The sequence below is a fragment of the Sceloporus undulatus genome, chromosome 2 (genome assembly GCF_019175285.1).
Source record: "Sceloporus undulatus isolate JIND9_A2432 ecotype Alabama chromosome 2, SceUnd_v1.1, whole genome shotgun sequence".
Classification (NCBI taxonomy): Eukaryota; Metazoa; Chordata; class Lepidosauria; order Squamata; family Phrynosomatidae; genus Sceloporus; species Sceloporus undulatus.
Window position 1 is genome coordinate 126,723,788 of NC_056523.1, and position 23,806 is coordinate 126,747,593.

The window sequence follows — 23,806 nt, forward strand, 5'->3', positions numbered from 1 at the left end:
GGTCTTAAACAGCACTAGGGATCTAGGAAGGACAGGGAATGCCTACATGGTTGAAAAGAAGTTTGAAAATGAACAATGTAATTTAATTTTTAATGGGCTCTCATACAACATGGTTGTTCTGAGAGCTCTGTCAGTCATACAATACAATCATACAATAACTAGCCACTGGTAATTATTGGGGGAAATAACCCTTATTTTCTCTTTTACCTCTGTGCTGTGGTAGTCATAATGAAAACATGCCATATTTCTATTTCTCTATCTTCCACAAAGCATAGTCCAAGTGTTTCCTAATTCACCATCATAATTTATAGGTGAGCCATTTGATGGATGCCTAAAGCCCCTCCAGAATTTCCCCCTAGTATTGCACATTCAAATACATATGCAGCAAAACAGATTTTTTTTCTTTAAAAAAGGAAACATGGAACCCCAAAGATTTTAAGGAGTCGACAAACTGTGGACTATATCCAGTGTCATGTAAACAAATGTATGCTTATACAACCTAATTCCCCTCCCTCCTATAATCCACCCCATCTTCCCTTTGAGGAGGGGAGAGATATAGAAGGTTATGGGAAACTCATCCATCAACTTTGACCCTTTTGTTTTCTGACAGACATCACTGAATTTCACCCTGAAAAACAGCATTCTGAGCTACTGATTTCAGCAGTTTCCTCTTACTCACAGAGTAGCCCCCAAACTATAACACAGGGACACTCCCTGATGAGCCATTATACAGTAGAACTGACTGCCTCAGAAGGTGGTGGACTCCCTTTTTGTTAGAAAGAGAGGCCTGCCTATCAGGTATGCTATAGCATGGCATTTCTGAGTGAACTTTGAGTTTCTTTTCCAGTCTATGATTCTACTATTGGCTCCACCCTTATGATCCAACAGTGTGGGCTTGCAGGAAGTTTTGGGCTGTATGTGGCTAAAGGAGTGTTCTTTGGAAGCATGCAGGACTGCAGTCTTCACAAGCTGATCCCACACAGAGTTTGCACTTAAAATTACAGTTGGCCTCATTATCCACGGGTTCTTTATCCACTGATTTGACCATCCACAGCTTGAAAATATCTTGAAAAATATATACAAATTCCAAAAAGCAAATCTTGATTTTGTCATTTGATATAAGAGATACCATTATTACTAAGTCACTGTATATAATAGGACTTGAGCATCATGGATTTTGGTATCCACAGGGTGAGGGTGTGGTGGTACCCCAGTGGATGCTAAGGGCCCACTGTACCATGTTTGGAAAGGTTAGTTTCAGACATACAGTGAAAAAGCTGTGCTATTTCACAAATTAAGACTTAGAAACTATGTGGGCAGTGAGACTTAGTGGTAAAGTTCAGATGCCACTGGTCTCTTGCATTTTAAATTGCTACCAATAAACATCCTCAAGTCATAGTATTTGCACAGAACAAGACTTTCTGGAGCAAAAGTTACTGATAAAGTAATAAGTGCATCCTAAATAAACAGAGGCTATATGGTCATTTGTTGGGGGTGCTTTGATTGTGTCTTCCTTCATGGCAAGGGTCTGGACAGGATGGCCCTTCTGGTCTCTTCCAACTATGATTCTAATTTCCATTACTGTAGTGATTCATAATCCACTATGTTAGTACAAAATAACAAAAAGATGTCAACAACTAAGACAACTACTTTTGTTGGCTCAAGTTAGAGTCATCTCACACATTTAATGTTTAAAGGAACACTTAAAACATTAAGAGTACACCTAAAATATGTGAATGCGACAAAAAAAGTTTATCATCAGAGAAAGTTCCTCCCTTATTCACAGTGCCAAAGTTTTCAAAGTTTCCTCACAGGAACCCTTCTGAAATGAGCAAAGGATAATGAGCTAAAAGAAAAACCCTCCACAATTTGCAACCACATACTCAGTTTCCCAACAAATGAAAAATGGCTACTAATTAGAGATATTCCAGACAATGGCCTTCAATACTGTCGAGTTGTGGGGCCCTTGTCCTCTGTTTAAAAGCAACACAGCTGTTCAGGATCTCTGTCTGCAACTTCATGCATCTAAGGAAGCAGGCAGGGGCCTCTGAAAGGACTGCATTTGGATGAGAAACGGAAGAAAGAGTCTGAGGAGGAACACAATGACTCAGGGCCCAGCTCATGCAATCCTGCAGCCTACCAACCCCACAAGACTCTGAGGCTGGGTTTGTGGCTAATACAGCCCTAGGCCCAGCCTTGTTGCCCACTCAAAGGCAAGTGACCTTCTCAGCTGCTGTAGAGGTAATGCCAGGCCGGGAGTGTGACTTGCAGCAAAACACTCTCAATGATACTCAGTTTCTTAAGGAGACCGGCTAATGGGGGTGTTCTGGGAGTATTTGTACAACAAGCAGGACAGGAACCACCCATTAGGTCAGGGTAAGTGTTCCCACGGAGGAGCATATCAAGCAGAAACATGGGAGCAGTACAATGCTATCATGCAGTTTGAGACTGCTTTAACTGCCGTGGCTCAAAGCTATGGAATTCTGGGATTGTAGTTCTGTGAGATATTTAGCTTTCTCTAGAAAGGGGTCTGAGTCCCGCCTGAGCAGACAAAAACCCAATGGGTGACTTTGGGTGAGCCACACTCTTTCCTCCTCAGAGGACTGCAATGGCAAACCTCCTCTGAAGGACCTTGCCAACAAAACCTATGCTTTAGGGTCGCCAGAAGGAAAAAATGACTTGGAGGCTCACAAGAACAGTAACGAATCTCAGAGTGCTCTGGTGCCCCAACAAACTACAAATCCCAGCATTCCGTGGGATGGAGCCCTGGCAGTTAGAGTGGAGCCCAGCTGCACATAATCCTGGAGCGTGGCAGCATGGCAGAGGAGGCCCTCGCCCCAAAGGAGGACGACGTTCATGCTTCTTAGTCCTGCTCCTCCTGGAGAAAAGGCTGCACTGTAGGATGTGTCCTGGACAAGGAGGGCATTGGCAGGGCTGGGTCTCCCTGGAGCCGTAAGCGGAGGGCAAACGGGGAGCAGGCGCCCCATGCTGCCGGGGGAGAGCGGTTTAAAGCAGCTGTAGTCGCCGCTGCTCTGCTGCGGAGGAGGTTCCTCCTGGACTCTGGAGGGGAGGCTGGAGTGTGGGGAAGGAGGCAAGAGGGCTGGGGAAGTCACCTGGGGCTGGGCCCTGGGCCAGGAGGGCTTTAGAGCAGTGGCCCCCAAACTGGGCCCTTTGGGAGGCTCTGGACTCCGTCTCCCAGGAGCCCCGTTTGGGGCCACTGCTTCAAGGGCCTCGGAGTTCCTTTCCCAGAATGCCAGAGCCTTGGCCGAGGCGCCCGAGGCTTCTGGGCCTGGAGTCCGAGATCGTCTCTCCACCAAGGGCCCAGCGCTACACGGCAAAGGAGGGCCTTCTTCGAGGAAGAGGCCGAGGGTGTGTTTGGGGGGAGTCCCAGCAGGGCCTCGGAGGGGCTCCAGGGAGCCAGGGCCCTTAGCAAGGAGGAGAGGGGAGGGGAGGGAAGCGGCCACGGGGCTCCCTCGGCGTCACTGCTCTCCTCTGGCAACAACGAGGGAGGGAGGGAAGGAGGGGCCCAGGCGCCCGCTCTCCTCGCTCGGTTACCGTGGTCCTGGTTGAAGCCGGCGAAGAGCAGCCCGTTCCCGTGGGGGTTGGCCGGCAGCAGGTTCATGGCGCCGGAGAGGGGCCTGGGGTCTCCCTCCTTCAGGCCATCCAGCGAAGAAGGCCAACACCAGCAGCAGCAGCAGCAGGAGGAGGAGGAGGGGCGGCGGCGGCGGCACCCGCGCCACGATTCCTTCCGGAAGAGCCAGGCCGAGCGCCGAGCGCATCGAGCACGCCGACGGCCCCCTCCTCCCCAGGAGCGCCGAGCGCATCGATCCTCGCTCTGGCTTCCCCTTCTCTTTGGCTGCCCCCTCCGCGCTGCAGGAATCGCCATGTGCGCCTTGACACCGGGGCTCAGCAGCTACGGAGTCATCATGGGAGCGGTAGTTTTGTTGTGGCGGAGAGGACTCGGTGCCTCTTCTTTCCTTCACTGAGCCCCAAAGGGGCTAAAGGCCTCTCCACAGACTCACCGGGCCATAGCTTTCAGTAACACTACTAATAAAACGCATCTGAGGAAGTAGACCTCAGTCTAGGGAAGCTCCTGCTGCCACCTGCTTTCTTTCTCAAAACGGTGCTGCAAGATCTCTACAGACTCACAGGGCTGTAGCTTTGAATACTAAAGTTCCCAGGATTCCGTAGCTCTGGGCCCTGGAAATTAAAGCAGCATGAACCCAGATTAGTTCTGCAGTGGTTCCCAGCTATGGGCCTGTCTGCATCGCCTGCCTGCATAGATACCCTCCAGGTGCTGACCAAAGGCAGGCCTGTGACGACCGCTGTTTTCCTCTTCCGTTTGTGCTTCTCCTGTTTGGCTTGTAACACCTTTGCCTGATGGAGAAGCCAGTCAGCTGTGTGGGGCAAAATTCAAGCTCTGCTTATGTAGCCAGGAGTCATAGAATCATAGCTGGAAGAGAGGCCAGGGGCCATCCAGTCCAACCCCATTCTGCCATGCAGGAACTCACACTCAAAGCCATCCGGCTTCTCTTTAAAAACCTCCAGAGGAGGAGACTCCACCAAACTCCAAGGGACTGTGTGCCAGTCAAAGAGCTCTGTCAGGAAGGTCTTCCTAATGTTGAGCTGGAATCTCTTTCCCTCTAGTTTGAATCCATCCCTCTGCGTCCTAGCTCCAGTCTCAGTATAACACCTTCAAATATTTAAACAGGGCTATCATATCACCTCTTAACCCTCTCTTCAATAAAGGCTCCATAGTATAAAGGTGGACCAAACTTCAGCCTTGTGGGGATCTATTTTGGTTTTCTCAAGAACCCAAAGAGCTTAGAGCCAAGGAGACACATTTTAATGATAAATCCTGGCTGCTTCTGAGAAAAGGGATTCCTAGCCCTAGAAACTATAAAAAACCATAAAACTGTAAAACACGCTTTTATCCTTTTAAAAACAGTCAGGTGGCAGGAGACATTAAAGTTCTCAGCCTGAGGAATTGCTGCCAGACAGAATGGACAATACTACAGATAGATCTGACCTGATATCAGGCAGCTTCTTATGTATATTGCAAAGGTATATTCCAATTAACTGTTCAAAAACACTGGTACACTCCCCTAAAACAAGAAGCACAGTCTGTGGTGATGATGGGCAACATGTTCATATCCTTAAGAACACCTATTTGCACAGGTGGTGGTCAGAAGGCAAACAACCAGAGAATGGGATGTGTTGTTGGTGTGTGCCTTCAAGTCACTTCCAGCTTTTAGAGACCCTAAGGTGAACCCACTGGATTTTCTTGGCAAAATGTGTTTAGAGGGGCTCTGCTGCTGCATTCCTCTGATACTAAGAGTGTGTGCTTTACCCAAGGTCACCCAGTGGGTTTCCATGGCCGAGTGGGGATTCAAACCCTGGTCTTCAGAGTCATAGTTCAGTGCTCAAACAACTGCACCACAATGGCTACATAGAAATAATAGGAGCCAGCTCTGCACTGATGTAAGAAAATTTCAGCTGTAAGTCCATCAAATCACATACCAGTTAAGGAATTTCAATGAGTGAGCTAGGGTACTTTCACACCATATAGAACAAACCTAATTGCTGGTTTTTTCCCATCGTCTTCCTGATTTTACGAACAAGTTTTAAGGAAAGCCATTTACTATGATAAGTTAAAAAGAATTCAAGAAAATATTCAAAGCTGAGGAACACAAGGAAGACAAATATTTAGCTGGAAACACACACAAACACATTGTAGGTTTTATTTTTATTTTTTAAATAACAGTATCCTTTCCTGATAGAAATCACACTCTTCTTGATGATGTGACAAATACATCTTGACATCTTTGGCTTTTGCTCTCAATAACTGATCACTAGAATATTAAATACAAAAATGTAGATTTACCAGAAAAATAAGCATATAACCCACAGAGTAATCCCTTAACAACATAGCAAAAACTTTATCAAATACTTTATACATGGATGGGACAAAATCTTGTGCATATTGCATATACACATTAATAGCTCAGAATAGTACTTAGAATCACTGGGGAAGCTGTACAAAACCAGCATCAGATGCTCTACTGCAACATTACTAGAATCGTTTCACTAGCTGTACTTCTTGCAATGTATACAATACATTGTGGTTAAAAATCTTGCCTGAATCAACAGACTGACACTCATTCCTATCTAACTGCAAATAAATCAAACTGATGGAACAATATTTAATTTAGCAATTAAAATGAATGATATCTGAGATATAGTGTCATTGAAATCTCAGTATTGATAAATTATTCCCTTTATAAAACACACACAGTCTTCATGCACATCAAAAATTGATATATAAAAACAGCAAAGTTTAATATCCCTTTGTTCACAAAGAATGTATTATGCACCTGGAAGCAGCATTATTAAAAACAAATGACTCTAAAATAACATTTCCCTTTGTTCTCTTTCTGTAATGCTGTACATACAACAGTCCTGGCTACTCAATTAGTCCTTGTGTTGAAGCTTCTGATCAGAGCTTCCCAAAGATAGGCTTAGGAGATTTTACAACTATTTCTGGTGTAGTGTTTTGGAGGGCTCTGGATTGGACGGATGATTTTAGCTTTCTTCAGGCTGTTCCTTTTGTTGTTGTTGCTGGTAGTAAGGGAGTAGGAACGACCGTGCATCATCCTAGCATTAAGACCATTGGCCATAGAGAATGATTTGAGATGGCTTCGTAAGGCAACAGGAAGTGGAAGTTTGTCAACAAGGTGCACGGGGGTGCATGAAACTATGGCACGGCAACAAAGATCTTGCAAACTCAGGACTGAAATAAATAAATAAATAAATAAATAAATAAATGAGACATAATAGCAACAAGATTTTGAATAGCCACGTGAGGGCAGTGCATACAAAGTAAGGTTTAACAGTATTTTTCAAAGCTCTCTATCCACTCATTTTCATTGTTCCCAAAGTCCTTCGAGTTTTACTAAGCGCTCGCTACTAGATATGTCCAAAATGGGACATTTGACAAAAACAGCCTCTAAACTTCCTAAAGATCCACACTATTTTAGAATGTTCTCATTTAGACAATTAATTTCAGTAGATATTAGAAGACAACCACATTTCAAAAACCATTAATTTTTATTTCTGGTTTTAGGTATTATAACTCTAGGTTGAGGGGCATTAGAGTCTTCATTAATTTTCTATATGTATTACTTCAGGATTAGGAATCATCTATCCACTTCACTTCCCCTTTTCTTCCTTCCCCAGGTTCTGGGACTGAGCCTGCAGGTACATGCTAACAATTTGGGGGGGGGGGTATTTCTCCTTGTTTCCCACTCTCCCATCTCTGAAAAGGAAAAAAACAGATCCACAAGCTTTGCTTAAGTATCATTCAAAGCACAGGGAGATGTTAACACTTAACAGATTTTGCAAAGGAAGAGTTAGCTTTGGAGTGAGCTTCTTCCTCAATTCAGTGGACAGAAATAAGCATTTCAAGTAGGTCTGCAAATGCTAGTTAAGAAAGAGCATGAGTAGAGTTATCCATAAATAGTATAAGAGATGTAACGTTAAACTACAGTTAGAGCAAAAATAGCAGGAGAGGAAATAGGACATTTGTCATCAAGTTGAGCTTCCTGTTTTTATGTTGTTTACAAGTAGACTTCAGAAAATCAAAAGCACTAACTAAACAATTAGTTGTTTACATTTTTATTTTGAACCATTTCACAACTGTTACATAGAAATGAATCTGAAATGTTTTATTACTTACCTTTGTTTGGCCTCCACAGCCGATCCATTCCGTGTCTCATTAACACTATCCTTGCAAGTTCTGTAAAGGACTCAGTGATATTGAAATTGCAGAGTGGGCTTACTTCAAAGAAGGTCATGCCTAATCTTTCAGCATAAGCCTGTGCTTGCTCAGTAGATACTTGGCGTTTGAACGCTAGATGCAGGCGATTGCCAACCAGGATTTTGGGTACACCAGGAGCATGCTGAGTTAAGAGAAGCAGAAATATGTCATCGATCTATTCTCCAGACCTCTCCTTCAACAAAAAATTATGGTCAAAGCGAAACAGCAGGGTAGAGAAACCACCACTTTCTATGTTCTAACAGACTTATGATGGCAAGGCAGAAGGTGGGTGGGTTGGCTGCATGCTTCCTTTTCTATTTAAGGGGCGGGGGGAAGGTTCTTTCCCATTGCTTTAAGTTATAACTTGATGTAGTTTCACCCTTTCATGAAACAAGTTGGGAGAAGACAACAACTTTGGTTCATGTCCAAAGGGTAGAATAAAGGTGTTTCAGCCAATCAATCAATCTTCCCCTGATCCATCCATGACATAACTCAGGAGTACCTGTTTTTCATTTTCTCTCTTACTGGAATTTTGCCAAAAGAAGATGAAAATGAGGCATTCCTAGGTTAAATTGTGGACGGTCAGGAAAGGATTTGGACATGAACAAATGTTTTACTCTTCTTCCACTTTATTGCCAGAAAGAATGAAACATCATCAACACCATCGCATGTTTACTCTTTGTCCATAGGTTACTATATTTAGGTTATTCCCACTGTCAAAATCAAATTCAAGGAAGTATAAACATCTATATACACAAGTAATGACAGAAAAAGAAGGGTGGAAAGGAAAGATGCATCCAAAAATATGCTGCATAATATCAGAGTAAGAGTAAAGGTCTATAAAACTTCCCAGAAATAAATAGTTGTGCACGTTTTCCTGGAAAGAACAAGCTGAGGCTCACATACATCATCCCAAGTCCAGAGCATATCCCTGAATATATCACCATTCTTCCCCTGCTTATATGTTAATATCCAACAGGACCTTTATTAAGAAGCAAATAGGTAACGGGAAGAAGTATCCTATCTATTATGCTTCATTTTGTTGATTTAAGAAATATGAGGTGAAAAACAGTACCTATGTTTCAGCCCAAAAGGTAATAAAAACTTATTTTTTATCCTCCCTCTATGAATCACGCATCACAGACTGACCCCTATACAGAGCATTAATGGAAGTGTCAACACTGGAGAGTACACAAAAAGCATGGATGATGACTTCCAGATACTTGTGCTTCAAAAAAGTCAAGAGTTTTGAAAAAAGTGTAATGGAAAGAAGGTACTCTTAGTTACAAATACCATAGAATCAAAGAGCTGGAAGAGACTGCAAGGGCCATCCAGTCCAACCCCCTGCCATGCAGGAAATCTCTGACAGATGGCCATCAAGTCTCTGTTTAAAGACATCTAAGGAAGGACACTCCACTACACTCTGAGGGAGTTTGTTCCACTGTCAAACAGCCCTTACTGTCACGAAATTCCTCCTAATGTTGAGGTGGAATCTCTTTTCCTGTAGTTTGCATCCATTGTTCCGTGTTCTAGTCTCTGGAGCAGCAGAAAACAAGTTAGCTCCCTCCTCAATATGACATCCCTTCAAGTATTTTTAAACAGGGCTATCATATCACCTCTTAACCTTCTCTTCTCCAGGCTAAACATCCCCAGCTCCCTAAGTTGTTCCTCATAGGGCATGGTTTCCAGCCCCTGCACCATTTTAGTTACCCTCCTTTGGACACGCTCCAATTTCTCAATGCCCTTTTTGAATTCTGGTGCCCAGAACTGGACGCAGCATTCCAGGTGGGGCCTGACCAGAGCAGAATAGAGTGGCACTATTACTTCTCTTGATCTAGACACTATACTTCTATTGATGCAGCCTAAAATCACATTGGCCTTTTTAGCTGCCACATCGCACTGTTGACTCATGTTCAACTTATGGTCTACTTGGACTCCTAGATCCCTTTCACATGTAGTCTCGTTCAGTCAGGTGTCCCCCATTTCAAACCGGCTTCCAGACGGGCTACGGGGTTGAGACGGCCATGGTCGCCTTGGTCGATGATCTCCATCTGGGCATCGACGGGTAGCGTGTCCCTGTTGGTGCTCTTGGACATCTCAGCGGTTTTCGATACCATAGACCATGGTATCCTTCTGGAGCGCCTGGCAGAGGTGGGAATCGGGGGCACTGCGCTCCAGTGGTTCCGATCCTACCTCTCTGGGAGGTTCCAGATGGTGCAGCTGGGAGATGTGTGCTCCGATAAGAGGGCCCTCATATCTGGGGTCCCTCAAGGAGCCATTCTGTCTCCCATGCTTTTCAACATTTACATGAAACCGCTGGGAGAGATCATCCGGAGACATGGGGCACGGGGTTATCAGTATGCTGATGACACCCAAATAATCTTCTCTATGTCTCCGACTGATGCAGTGACTGAGGATGGCGTCTCTCCTCTTGTGGCCTGTCTGGAGTCGGTAATGGGCTGGATGAGGGAAAACCGACTCAGTCTGAATCCAGAGAAAACGGAGTACTCGTGATAGGTTCTCCTGGTCTAGGAATGGCGGTGGTTCCTGAACGGGGTCACGCTTCCTGTGAAGGACTCTGTACACAGTCTGGGGGTGCTCCTTGACTCGTCGCTTCACCTTACATCTCAGGTGGATGCGACGGTCAGGAGCACCTGTTACCAACTTCGGCTGATACGCCAGCTGCGTCCCTACCTGGGCCAGAGGGACCTTGAAACGGTGGTACATGCTCTGGTAACCTCTCGTTTGGACTTCTGCAACGCGCTCTACATGGGGCAACCCTTGTACCAAACCCGGAAGTTACAATTGGTACAAAACATGGCAGCCAGACTGGTCACTGGCATATCCAGGGCCAGCCATATAACACCAGTGCTTAAAGATCTGCACTGGCTGCCTATTCGCTTCCGGGCGCAATACAAGGTGTTGGTTATAACCTATAAAGCCCTAAATGGCTTGAGCCCAGGATACCTACAGGACCGCCTCTCCCCATACAATCCGCCCCGCACACTCAGAACATCTGGGCAGCAGCTACTGAGGGTCCCTGGAGCAAGATTGGCCTCCACAGCTAGGAGGACCTTTACCATCTCGGCCCCGACCCTCTGGAATTCGCTGCCCGGAGAGCTCTGCTCGGCCACCTCCCTAACCCACTTCAAGAGGGAACTAAAAACCTTCTTGTTTAAGCTTGCATTCCCAGATACAGGCTCCAGCTAATCTTCCCCCCCCTCTGACAGCAGTGGTATGCTGGCCAGAACTGGTTTTTAACTGTGATTTTAATTGTAACCTGTTGTCTATTGTTTGTACGCACATGTATTGTATTGTTTTTGATAGATGTTGTTCACCGCCCTGATTGTAAGATTATTTTATTTTATTTTTATCCTATATCTGTGCATTTCATTTTTCCACCCTAAGTGCAGTACCTTACATTTCTCCGTGTTGAATTTCATTTTGTTAGCCTTGGCCCAGCTTTCCAATCTATCAAGGTCATTTTGAATCTTGATCCTGTCCTTTGGGGTATTGGCTACTCTTCCTAATTTGGTGTCATCTGCAAATTTGATAAGTACAACCTCAATTCTGTCATCCAAGTCATTGATAAAGATGTTGAATAGCATTGGACCCAGGACAGAGCCCTGTGGGACCCCACTGGTCACTTCTCTCCAAGATGAAAAGGAGCCATTGTTGATCACCCTTTGGGTTCGGCGAGTCAACCAATTACAAATCCATGTAACAGTTACCTTGTCTAGCCCACATTCCACTAGTTTGTTTGCAAGAATGTCATGAGGAACCCTCTCAAAAGCCTTACTGAAATCAAGATATACCAGGGGTAGGCAACCTTTTTGAGCCGGGGGCCAGGTTGCTGTCCCTGAGACAACTGGGGGGCCGAAAGGGGGTGGAGCTTCCACCCTTCGGGGGCGGGGCTGCATGCCGGGGGGGGGGCGCCCCCCCCCTGGGGGGGCGGTGCCACATGCCAGGGGCGGAGCTTCCACCCTCTGGGGGCGGGGCTTTCTCTGCTCTCTTTCCCAACCTCCAGCTGTCTGAGAGACAGCTAGAAAGGGGGGATTGGGAGAGGGGATGACAGGCGCGCGCCTGCTCCTCCTGCCCTTCTGTGGCCCCCAGCTGCCTCTCAGAGAAGCAGTAAGGGCCCGTGAGGGGCAGGAGCAACAGGCGCGCGGCCCCAGCTCCTGTCCTCGGGGCTTTGCCAGGCCTGAGGTGTCCTCCGAAAGACACCTCAGGGCTGCCAAAGCCCCGCGGGGAGGAGGAGGCGTGTGCCTGCCCTCTCCTCCTTCGCCCCTTCCTTCAGCCGAAAGGGCTCCAAGGGGCCCTTTCGGCCGAAGGGGAAGGCCGAAACTACTCTCACTGTTAAAGCAGACCTTTTAGCATTGAAAGCACTGAAAATACTGTACACAGAAATGCACTTTGGAAAGTCACACTGTCTCACCTTCAGAAAGACTGCATGTCCCACAAACTGACATATCATCATCACTACCACTCTCCTTGTAAAACCACACCTTTCAGCATTGAAAGCACTGAAAATACACAGAAATGAACTTTTGAAAGTCACACTGTCTCACCTTCAGAAAGACTGCATGTCTTCATCTTCCTCCTCCTCCTCCCTCCCCCCCCCCCCCCTCCCCCCCTCCTTCCTCCTCCTCTTCTTCATCCTCCCTCCCTCCCTCCTCCTCTTGCTCCTTCCTTCCTTCCTGCTTCTTCCTCCTCTTCTTCATCCTCCCTCCTTCCTCCTCTTGTTCCTTCCTTCCTTCCTCCTTCTTCCTCCTCTTCTTCATCCTCCCTCCCTCCCTCCTCCTCTTGCTCCTTCCTTCCTTCCTCCTCCTTCCTCTTCTTCATCCTCCCTCCCTCCCTCCTCCTCTTGCTCCTTCCTCCTTCTTCCTCCTCTTCTTCATCCTTCCTCTTCCCTCCCTACCTCCTTCTTCCCCAGCGCTCGCCCCCGCCCCCTGGGAGCCCAGAGGCCATCCCAAGGGGCGGGGGAAGGAGCACTCGGCGGCCCCAGCGCTCGCCCCCGCCCCCTGGGAGGCCAGAGACCATCCCATGGGGCGGGGGAAGGAGTGCTCGGCGGCCACAGCGCTCGCCCCCACCCCCTGGGAGCCAGAGGCGCGGGGAAAAGGAGCGCTCCGGCGGCGGAAATCGGCGGCAGGGTCGGCCAGGGGCCGGTCCTACAGTGCTCGCGAGCCGCATCTGGCCCGCGGGCCGTAGGTTGCCGACCACTGAGATATACTATATCCACAGCATTCCCTTCATCTAATAAGTTGGCAATTTTATGAAAAAAAGAGATTAGATTTGTCTGGCATGACTTGTTTCTCTGAAACCCGTGTTGACTTTTTGTGGTTATGGCATTGCTTTCTAGATATTCACAGACTCTCTGTTTAATGATCTGCTCTAGAATCTTTCCTGGTATAGATGTCAGACTAACTGGACAATAATTATTGGGATCCTCTTTTTTTCCCTTTTTTGAAGATGGGGACAACGTTTGCCCTCCTCCAGTCTGCTGGGATTTCTCCTGTTTTCCAGGAGTACTCAAAGCAAATTGGTCCAAGAGCAGATAAGACCATCCATTATTTGGATTCTATCCAAGACTCTAGAAATCATTGAGTATTGCCAGATAATGTGGCATGTTCTAAGCAGTGTTGCTCCATATTTGTGCTGTGATCTTATTCGTGGTCATTTCATTCATTGTTTTGTCAGTACATTTGGAATTACATCAAAGACACTTGTCACTATTGAAACCATAGTTGTTTTCTATCATCGTCACCACCACTTCATATGTATGGCTGTGAAAGCTAGACAGTAAAGAAGGCTGATAGGAGGAGCATCAACTAATTTGAAATGTGGTGCTGGAGGAGAGTTTGGTGGATATCATGGACTGCCCAAAAAACAAATAAATGACTCAATCAAGGAAGTCACAACCCTGTGTTTGCAAGACCTGAGCACAGCAATTGATGGCAAGGTGACTTGGACGTCTCTCATTCACAAGATTGCCATAAGTTGAAGTTGATAAGAGTTAAGAACAACAAATTAAAAGTGCTTGTAGTCAGAAACAGAAAAGTTCTCACTTAACAGTGTAAGACCAACAAGGAAGAAGCCATCCTATCCTCCCTAGGGAGGAAATTTCAAACCTTGGAGGCAGTCACTGAGAAAGCCTTCTCCCACATTTCTACCAGATGTGTCTATGAAGGTACTGGGCCTGAGAGAAAGGCCTCCACTAAAGAGCCGAGAGCCTGGGCAGGAGGTTCATATTGGAATGTAGACAAATACAACAACAAAACACAAGTACAGAACTAAAACTGCTGCACCTGAATAGTTAATTTAAATAGGCAGAGCAACACATTACAGCAACATATTCATCTCCAAGATGCTACAATCCAAACCACCAGGCGATCCCTCCTGGTGACTTTACACAGATGTGAAAATGAACAAGAGATAGGAAACACTCTTTCAGAAAACTAGGTGGTTTCCTGCAATTTCTACTTTTTTTCTTCGTTTGTCCTTGTCCTTGTTTTTACCAAAATTTAGAAATAAGAGACTACATGTAATGTGGAGATACCCTAACCACCTCTCAGTGAAAGTCATCCACAAAGCATGGACCCTGGAATGAGAGGTGGGGGAGTTGAGCTCATATTGAAATGATCTGGCAAAACTGGATGTCAAGAACTGCCTCCCCTGCCACACACAGTTCAGAGAACCAACCTTCTGTATTTTAAACAGCAAGAACTTTATCCCAGTAACCATAGGTGTTAGCAGGAAAAGGTTTGTAAACAGAACTGCCATCACTGACAAACACTGGAAACAAATCAATAATGTCCCGCCCTGTCATTTTGCAGGCTTTACTTTGATTTGTTTACAAATTTGAACATAGCTTCCCTCTCCCAACTATATTTGCCCAGTCCGCCTACTTTCAGTCTTGCCTCTGTTTTCCCTTTCACCTGAGAAGACCTCCTCCAGACATCTGCACATTCCACTACCAGGCAACAATATTCCCTCTGCATCACTACTGTCTAAACCAGCACAATGCATCACATCATTCCCCAACAACAAAAGTTATACACATTAAAACTTCCAAACTACTACATTAACCATTATAACAAACAGACAACAACAACCCCCCACTGTATGGCAGAAATATGCCACATTCTGACACTGGACCACCAATACTCCTATGTAATTGAACCTCCTCAGAATTATACATCAGAAGTGCACTCAGTGAAAGAACTACTAAGACAGTTGTTGTTGAGTCTACTCAGGAATAATTGCTTGCCTGCAATCTATCCTATGCACGTTTACTTGGGATAAAGCTACACTGGGCATATGGGGGGCACTTCTAAATACATAATACTTGTAAGAATCTTCATATCTAAGGATGTTTCAATGATAATGGATGGGAAAAGTAATCTTCCATCCTCCTGCAGAAACCTTCAAGTAGGGCAAATGAGTAACAACTGCCTGTAAATGTTGAGCCTCCCCACTTTAAAAACAGTACTGCTGTCCCTACCATCCTGTCCGTTATTGGTCAAAACAGGATATTTCATTTAGGAATCTTTGCAACTGCTGCACAGGAACAATTTCTACCCTAATGTCTTTCACACAACATAATTATAGCACTATGATTCCACTATTATATACTGTATCAATAAGATCTTAGCAGAAAAAAAGGCTCTCTAGTATGACAAAATCCTTCAAATGGACTTGATGCTGCCTTCAGTTGAAAGGTGTACTATGAGTTCTCAATCATGCTATAACCATCCTAATCAGTTCAATGGTATCAACCCCAGTGTACATGAAAGGGAGATCCTTTGACAAACAGGGAGTGGTAGCAGGGGGAGATGTGCCAAAATCTGTTGGTTTTACTTTCTCTTATAATTTAATTTTTAAAATCCTAAATTACTTGTTTCAAATTTATATTTAAAAATCTGCAAACACTGGTACCGTAAATTCTTAACAAAAAATGTTCCAAACAAAATTCTCAGCCATCTACACTGGCAAAAATGCACAAATACAACTATCTCCAGCATGGAAAATATCATACTTGTCTGGGGTGTTGTTAAAAACAGGGAGTCTGTCAGAAAAACAAAGAGGTGGCAACATTAATTCAGCATCACAATTGTGGCTGAATACACATGGATTCAAAGCCAGATTTTTAACAGCTAAGCACTCAAAGTCTTTTTACTGGATGGGCAAATATGCCAGTGTTGTTTTCTCCCATGCTTGACTTTTTAAAGTCTCAAGTTCTTTCCACCAAATTTATGAAATAATTTGCATATTTTAAAGTTCTTCTTTAAAAAGGCAGTCCAAGGGATTGTCATCATTCCTAATTATTAAACATGAAGTTCAGTAACTTTCTTCAGTACTACATGCAACATTTGGACATGTGTCTTACCTCATCTATCTCCTTTATCCATCGATCAATGCCATCAAATGACCAGCGATTTGTTATATCATATACCAGTATCACACCCTGAGTGAAGAGAGTGTCACATTAGCCTAGTATATAAGTAAAGCATATAGTGCATTGTATAGTCTTGAATGACCATGTTTTCAACAGAGGAAAGGGAGATTATGGGCTGTACATACAGCCCCTAAGGGGTGGCATGCAGCTGCCCTTTCTTCAGCCGGATCGGGGCCGCAGCAACCTCACGCCGCGGCCCCAAACCAGCCTTCTGAAGGCACAAAAAGGAGCCACAGAAGCAGGCGGCGCAGCTATATGGCACCCCTTCAGCGCTGTATCATCTGGATGCAGCACCAGAGACGCACCATGATGCTGTGTGCCGTCTGGAACGGCACATGGCATCAGGGTGCCATGGAGTCAGGCATGCTTTGTCAACATGCTGCACCCTGACTCTGCCTGCAGGCCGGCCTGTCTGGCTGGTCTGGACAACCCCTAAAATGTCAATAAAACTGAACATTTCTTTGAGGAAATTTATTTCTAGTTGCTTGAGGGATGCTCAATCCCTGCAACAAACTTTTTTTAGAAATAGCATATTGAATAATGTTCTTCCCCTTACTGCACCTCCTTTTACCTGAGCTCTAGATCTGTTCATTTGGCCACAATGACGTATTTCAGAGATGATAACATTGTGCTTACCTGGGCCCCTCTGGAATAGGAACGAAAGATGGTACAGAATCTGCCTTGCCCAGATGTGTCCCTGAAGAAGACAGATTAGACCAGTGATGGTGAACCTTTTACAGACCGAGTGCCCAAACTGCAACCCATACCTCACTTATTTATTGCAAAGTGCCACCTCCCTTTTGCTTTCTAGTAAGAAAATCTGGCAAACTCTGTGATAGGGTGACAGCATGTGTGCCCACAGAGAGGTCTCTGAGTGCCACCTCTGGCACGCATGCCATAGGTTTGCCATCACTGGATTAGACTATTAAAATGCATTATTTTTTCTCTTCTCAAGACTGAGGTGCTTATAAACATATATACAGTAAGTGCAGAGTAGCCAGTGGCTTTCCCTCCAATAAAGTGGTAAGAGAAAATGCTATTAAGAAGGGAAGAGTTCATGTTTGGATCCACCTTCCTGTTTATATGCTGTTTTGGCTTTGATAAAGGGATTCTACACTTTGGCAGAAGAGAAAACAAAAACACGGTACCTGAAATGATAAAATTCATTGTACATGTTATATTAAACTCAGACAACTGACAGATTTAATTAAATTTAACATTGTTCAAGACTTTATAACTAAACTGAAGGGAGACAGGAGTCATTGGTTTATGTAACGAGTAGCACTGGACTCCTGCCTAGGAACGCTGTTGTGAGAGAAACCCATAGGTTAATTTATTCCTCAGCTAACCAGCCATAGTATGTAAAGTACAAATACTTACCAGAGTTGCAGCTTTATTCGGCGACCATCCAAAAGTATTGTTGTAGTCTTGTAGTCAATACCTTAGGAAAGATAAAGGAGGCAGAATGTTAAAGTAGTAAAAAGCAAGTTTATTTTTCCCCATTGCAAAATGTCTGAAAGGGGGAAAAGGTACATTAGTATTCTGCAAGAATACTAAACAGGATTATTGTGGTGGTGGGTTTTGAAAGATCCCAATCCTAGGCAACAGATGAAGAGCATCAAATAAATTTCAAAATACCTAGGGTTTCAGAGCTCATTTAGATCAGTTCCAAGTGTGGATGTAACATATTTTGTCTTCGTTTTATCCTTTTTTGTGGGGGCAGTGCTACAAGTCCCACTTATTACTGATTTATCAAATTCAAAAGATCAGATGACAATATTCTTTTCACACATAATGGACGAATTTTTACTGCAGAAGACAGTCACGTCAACAACCTCTGTCCCCAGAACACAATGTACTAGCAAGATGGAAAGTTTTCATCTGCAATGAGGTGGCTAGCTATAGGCAAAACAACATTTTTAAAGCAACAGGGGTAGTATAAGCATGCTATAACTGTCTATAGTATATCTGTACATACTTTAGTTCCAGCAGAACTTCAGCCAGACCTGTTTTGCAGGCTTCAAAATATATGTGAGGAAACTTGACAGAAGCAGATAATTAGTGCACTTACATATAAAAAGCTGTTTAGTATTTGTAGGGGTTATTAGTCACCTTCCTCAAAAGAATGATCAAAGATGATGTACATGTACAGTGCCTATTGGCTCATACCAGCAGCACCTCTAAAGCCAAGCAACACATTTCTTCTTCCCAATCCTAGAACAACAGTTCTGCACCTAAGTGAGAGATGAGTCCAAAACATACTGCAGAAAAAATCCAGTTTGAGACAGCTTTAACTGTTCTGGCTTAGTGCTAGGGAATCCTGGGAATTATAGTTTGTGGTGGCACCAAAGCTTTCTGACACAGGCGGCTAAATATATCACAAAACTACAGTTCCCAGAATTCTCTAGTACTGAGCCAGGGCAGTTAAAGTGGTCTCAAATTAGATTATTTCTGCAGTGTGTTTTGGACCATGCTTATACAATTCTTTTCTGTTGTGTGTGTGCATGTCCCTTCAAATTGCCTGTTGATGTAAGGCAATCCTATGTATTCCAAAGGGTTTTCTTAGGCAAGGAATATTCAAGAGGGGGCTACCATTGCCTTTCAGTGAAATATAGTGTAAAATATCTGGTAATCCTTGGCAGCCCACCATTCAAATACTAACCAGACCTGATCCTTCTTACCTTCCAAGATCAGACAAGATCTGGTGCCTTCAGAGTCCATATATAAGATGAAAATTTTAAAAGAAAACAAAATTAGCACCACCATAATCTTAGACACAAATTGTTCTCCCCTTTCAAGGTTGCTATCTTTTTAGAAATAATATTTAATGTGTTTTTTTTCTTCAGAAGGAAGGGCTAGTATCTCCCAAATACTAGCCCTTCCTTCTAAATCTTTCTTTCAAAGATAACAGAAATGTGAAGTCAGAGGCTTTCATGGTCGGCATCCAAAGTTTTTAGTGGGTTTTTCAGGCTATGTGGCCATGTTCTAGAAGAGTTTATTCCTGATGTTTCGCTAGCATCTGTGGCTGGCAAATTCAGAGAATGCTGACCTGGAAGAGAGTGGGTACCCAGGATCACATAGTATATATTTACCCCACTCTCTTCCAGGTCAGCATTCTCTGGAGATGCCAGCCACAGATGCTGGCGAAACATCAGGAATAAACTCTTCTAGAACATGACCACATAGCCCGAAAAACCCACTAAAAACTATAACAGAAATGCTTTCTGCAGCAGGGTTATTCCTCTTTCCAGCCTGATCCTGAGCAAGACTATATGGTGTATGGTTGTGGCTACTTAACTGCAGATACAGTAGTTTTGGAGGTAGGGAGATCTTTTTCCTGGCATCTGTACCAAATAGGATTGCCTAGTCATGAATATTCCAGGCCCTAAGAACTAGGAATAGTTCCCAGTGATGTCATCATTTATTTCTATATCTAACCTTTGCTCCAATGAGTTAAATGTGGTATTCATGATTCTTTTCCCCCCTAATTTAGGCGCGGTACAAAATGGCGGGCTGGAGGCGTCCAGTTTTCATCTGGAGGGACATCGCAGCAGCCAAACTGTGCGGCGTCCCTCCACCCCAAAAAGAATCCGGAAAAAACAACAGGTTCTTTTAAAGGAACTGGGCGCATGTCATGGGTGTGCCATTGGCACACCAGTGACGTAAGGAACATGCAGCGACATCTGTACAGTGTGCTTTGCTTATGTCATCATGGCAGCGCCTGTGTGGACAGGACACCGCCATGATGCCACTGCTGTTACACGCTAGGGTGCCAGAGCATGCACTTACTACGTGCTACCAAACCCTAGTATCAGCGGCAGCACTGTGAGGTCTGTTGGGCTGGCCTAAAGTCACCCAGTAAGTTCAGTGGCTCAGTGGAGGGACTTGAGCACAGATCTCCCAAGTCCTGTTCCAACACTTTAATCACTACAGATCCAGCTTCATTCATCATGGCTTTGTACTAGAGCTCCCAGATGTCTAGACCCTGTCTGCAGTCAGTGGTTTTAGCACCCTGCTCCCACTTTTCAGCTGAGCGTTCACAACTCCAGCTAGTAGGTGTAGTTATAATGCTACAGTAACAAGAAGCAGCAGTATTTGCAAAAGGAAGCCCCAGCAGGAAAAGTACATTTCTCCACCCTTAAACTTTATTGTTGTAATCGATCTCGACCCATGGTGACCCCATGGATGAGACATCTCCAAGACTCCATCTTCCACTGCTCTGCTCAGTTCCTGCAAACTCACATCTGTGACTTCCTTAACAGAAGTCAAGGAAACCTCCTGTAACTTCATGTACGTGATTTTCCTGACTGAGTCCATCTATCTAGCATGCGGCCTTCCTCTTCTTCTACTTCTCTCCTCCTTTCCTAGCATTACTGTTTTTTCCAATGAGTGCCTTCTCATAATGTGTCTGAAGTACGATAGCCTCAGTTTTGTCCTCTTGGCTTCCATGGAGATTTCTGGCATGATCTGTTCTAGGACCCATTTGTTTGTCTTTTTGGCTGTCCATGGGATCCTCAGCGCTCATCTCCAGCACCACATCTTGAATGAATTAATTTTCTTCCTATCTTGTTTTTTAAGTGTCCAGCTCTCACATCCATACATGGCAATAGGGAATACAATGGCTTGTATAATTCTAACTTTTGTGCTCAGTTGTATATCTTTGCATTTTAGGATCTTTCCTAGTTATTTCATAGCTGCCCACCCCATTCCTTATCTTCTTTGGATTTCCTGGCTGCAGTCACAGTTCCTATCAATGTTTGATCCCAGGTATGAGAACTCTTCTACTATTTCTATTTCTTCATTGTCTAGGTTGAATTTGTGTAGATTCTCCATGGTCATTATTTTTGTTTTCTTTATGTTCAACAGTAAGCCTGCCTAAATTTCCAATCCCCAACCCTCTTTGCAAGCACACAGAAGGAGGAACGGGATTCTGGATATCAGTAGCACCACTATGTAGGGAAGAAAAGAACTGTGTTTCTAGGCAACTGATATTCTCAATAATTCACGAAGGCCTCAAAGAATACAAGTAAATAACTCCAGACTTGTATACCATTTATCTCTGTAATTAATTAGTACAATATAAAGGTCTCTGGGGGTTAGCTGTGTTAGTCTAGTGCAGCATAAACAACAAGGGACTTGTGGCATTTTTAGGACTAACAACTTTATTTGACATAAGCTTCTCTGGAATGCAGCCTATCTCATAAATGAATCTGATCTAAAGACTAGGTCTGCACCTGATGTTTTTCTCATAACATACCGTATACAAGCTATTGTACTAGTTTATGTCTCTGGCATTCTACACCACATTCAGAAATGTTTGTCTGTGTGAAAAATCCCATTTTACATTTCCCTCCTTTTTTTCTCATGTTATGAAAAGTGTATTGCTCTCAAAAGAGAGAAAAATCCTTTACAAATGCTATCTATGGTCTTGGGCAGATAGTCTTTAAAAACAGATGAAAGTGTTTTTTGTGGGGTTTTTGGGCTATGGGGCCATGTTCTATAAGAATTTATTCCTGATGTTTCGCCAGCATTCTGGCGAAGAATAAACTTTTACAGAACATGGCAACATAGCCCAAAAAACCCACAAAAAATATGGATGCCGGCCATGAAAGCCTTCGACTTCACAGATGAAAGTGTGTTTGCTAATTTAACCTATCTCCAATCAAGCTGCATTTAATTAAAGCTCTTAATATGGATTGGCAGTACCTACACATGGAGCTAATCTGTAATAAGCCATCTACATTAAATTAACACACTGTGCAGAACTACTAAATTTTCCGAGTGTAGAGATTGTGTGGGAGGAAAACTGATAGTTACTGTCTCCGTGACAAAGAATGGTTATAATTTCACAGCTTTCTTTTTGGCATAGATTGAACTGGGGGGGGGGGGGACTAAAATGCACTGCAGCAGTTTTTTCCATAGTATGATATCAATGTAGATTCACAGAATCATAGAGCTGGAAGAGACCTCAAGGGCCATCCAGTCCAACCTCCTGACAATCAAAGTGCCCCCTCCCCCCCGACAGATGGCCATCCAGCCTCCGTTTAAAAACCTCTAAGGAAGGAGACACCACATTATTTATTGTTATTATTTTTTATTTATGTATACCCTGCCTTTCTCCCAGTACAGGGACTAAAGTCATTCCAAGACAGTTTATTCCATTGTTAAAAAGGCTCTTATTGTCAGGACGTTCTTTGTAATGTTTAGGTGGAATTGCTTTTCCTCTAGTTTGAATCTACTGGTCTGTGTCCTAGTCTTTGAACAGCAGAAAACAATGTGAAGTTGAAGGCTTTCATGGCCGGCATCCATAGTTTTTTTTGTGAATTTTTCGGGCTATGTGGCCATGTTCCAGGAAAGTTTCTTCCTGACATTTCGCCAGCATCTGTGGCTCGCATCTTCAGAGAATGCTTGCCTGGAAAGGAGTTGGGTGTATATATTGGTTGACCTGGAAAGGCAGGAGTGATTTGCATGTGGATTGTTCTGTTGCTAATGGCAGGCCTCAGGGTGGGAGGGTATGTAAAGGAGGACTAGTGTCTGCCTGATTAGTGCTCATTGTCTGTTAGGAAACCCCTGACCTGGGAGATCTCTCATTTGCATCTGTTGAGTCCTAATCCTGCTATCCTTCAGGACTGGTAGCCAAACCCCATCTAGAAAACAAGCTTGCTCCATCTTCAATATGACATCTTTTCAAATATTTAAACATGGCTATCATGTCACCCTTTAATCTTATCTTCTCCAGAAACATACCAAGCTCTCTAAGCCACTCTTCATAGGGCATAGTCTCCAGACCTTTCAACTTTTTGGTCACCCTCCTCTGGGCATGCTTCAGCTTGTCAATATCCCTCTTGGACTGTGGTGCCAAGAACTGGATATAGTATTACCTTTTTCCTTTTTATAATTTTAGCTATCCTTTCTGGTTTTCCCAAGACCTGTTGCTTTACTTTCTATAATATTTCTAAGCTACGTCTTTAACATTTTTATTCAGACTAATAAAATGTTTCTTCGTTGTATTAAACCTACTTATATCTATTATTTTCTTAAACCTACTATTTTCTTAAGAATTTTACTGAACGTTTCTTGCTTTACTGTTTAATAGTTCTACGCCACTAAAAATTTCCTTAACTGGCTGGCTGTGTTTTCTATTTAGTTTAAATTTCTTCTCAACACTGTGCAGTGCAATATGATACACTTCCCCTCAGAACTGAGCCCAGGGAAGCACGTGAAAGATTGTAGCTTACATCTCTTCATGATCTTACACCCCTTTTTACTGATCTTTCTTTCGCTTTATCCTCACTCTTGTTTTTTTCCATGCATAAAGCATAGGTCTTTTCATTAAAGCTCTACTCCCTTGCATTATTTATTGCACCCTGCTGTCTCTCTTGTGGACACTTGTATGTGGAATTTTGTTCTTTTACAATTTGCCTAGTCTCTTCTTTATTACATTAAGAAACTACTGAAAACTTCTCCCTTCATATTCCCTCTTGATTCACTATTTGGTTGTTGGGGTTTTGTTTGTTGGTTTCTTGGATCGTTTT

The 23,806-nt window shown here is 44.0% G+C and overlaps 2 protein-coding genes across 2 annotated transcripts in view; both read right to left on the reverse strand.

Annotated features, from left to right (window-relative positions):
- WDR45B (WD repeat domain 45B) overlaps positions 1-3,761 on the reverse strand; it is a 30,979-nt gene extending 27,218 nt beyond the window's left edge. The window contains exon 1 of the mRNA XM_042448006.1: positions 3,556-3,761. Coding sequence (XP_042303940.1) covers positions 3,556-3,622 — 67 coding nt within the window. The 5' untranslated portion in view covers positions 3,623-3,761. The remainder of the gene's footprint in view (positions 1-3,555) is intronic.
- A 1,944-nt stretch (positions 3,762-5,705) lies between these two features.
- Positions 5,706-23,806, reverse strand: part of RAB40B (RAB40B, member RAS oncogene family) — a 28,294-nt gene continuing 10,193 nt past the window's right edge. Inside the window, exons 2-6 of the mRNA XM_042452350.1 lie at positions 17,652-17,712; positions 16,908-16,968; positions 16,203-16,280; positions 7,736-7,958; positions 5,706-6,790 (exon numbers count right to left, since the gene is read on the reverse strand). Coding sequence (XP_042308284.1) covers positions 6,519-6,790; positions 7,736-7,958; positions 16,203-16,280; positions 16,908-16,968; positions 17,652-17,712 — 695 coding nt within the window. The 3' untranslated portion in view covers positions 5,706-6,518. The remainder of the gene's footprint in view (positions 6,791-7,735; positions 7,959-16,202; positions 16,281-16,907; positions 16,969-17,651; positions 17,713-23,806) is intronic.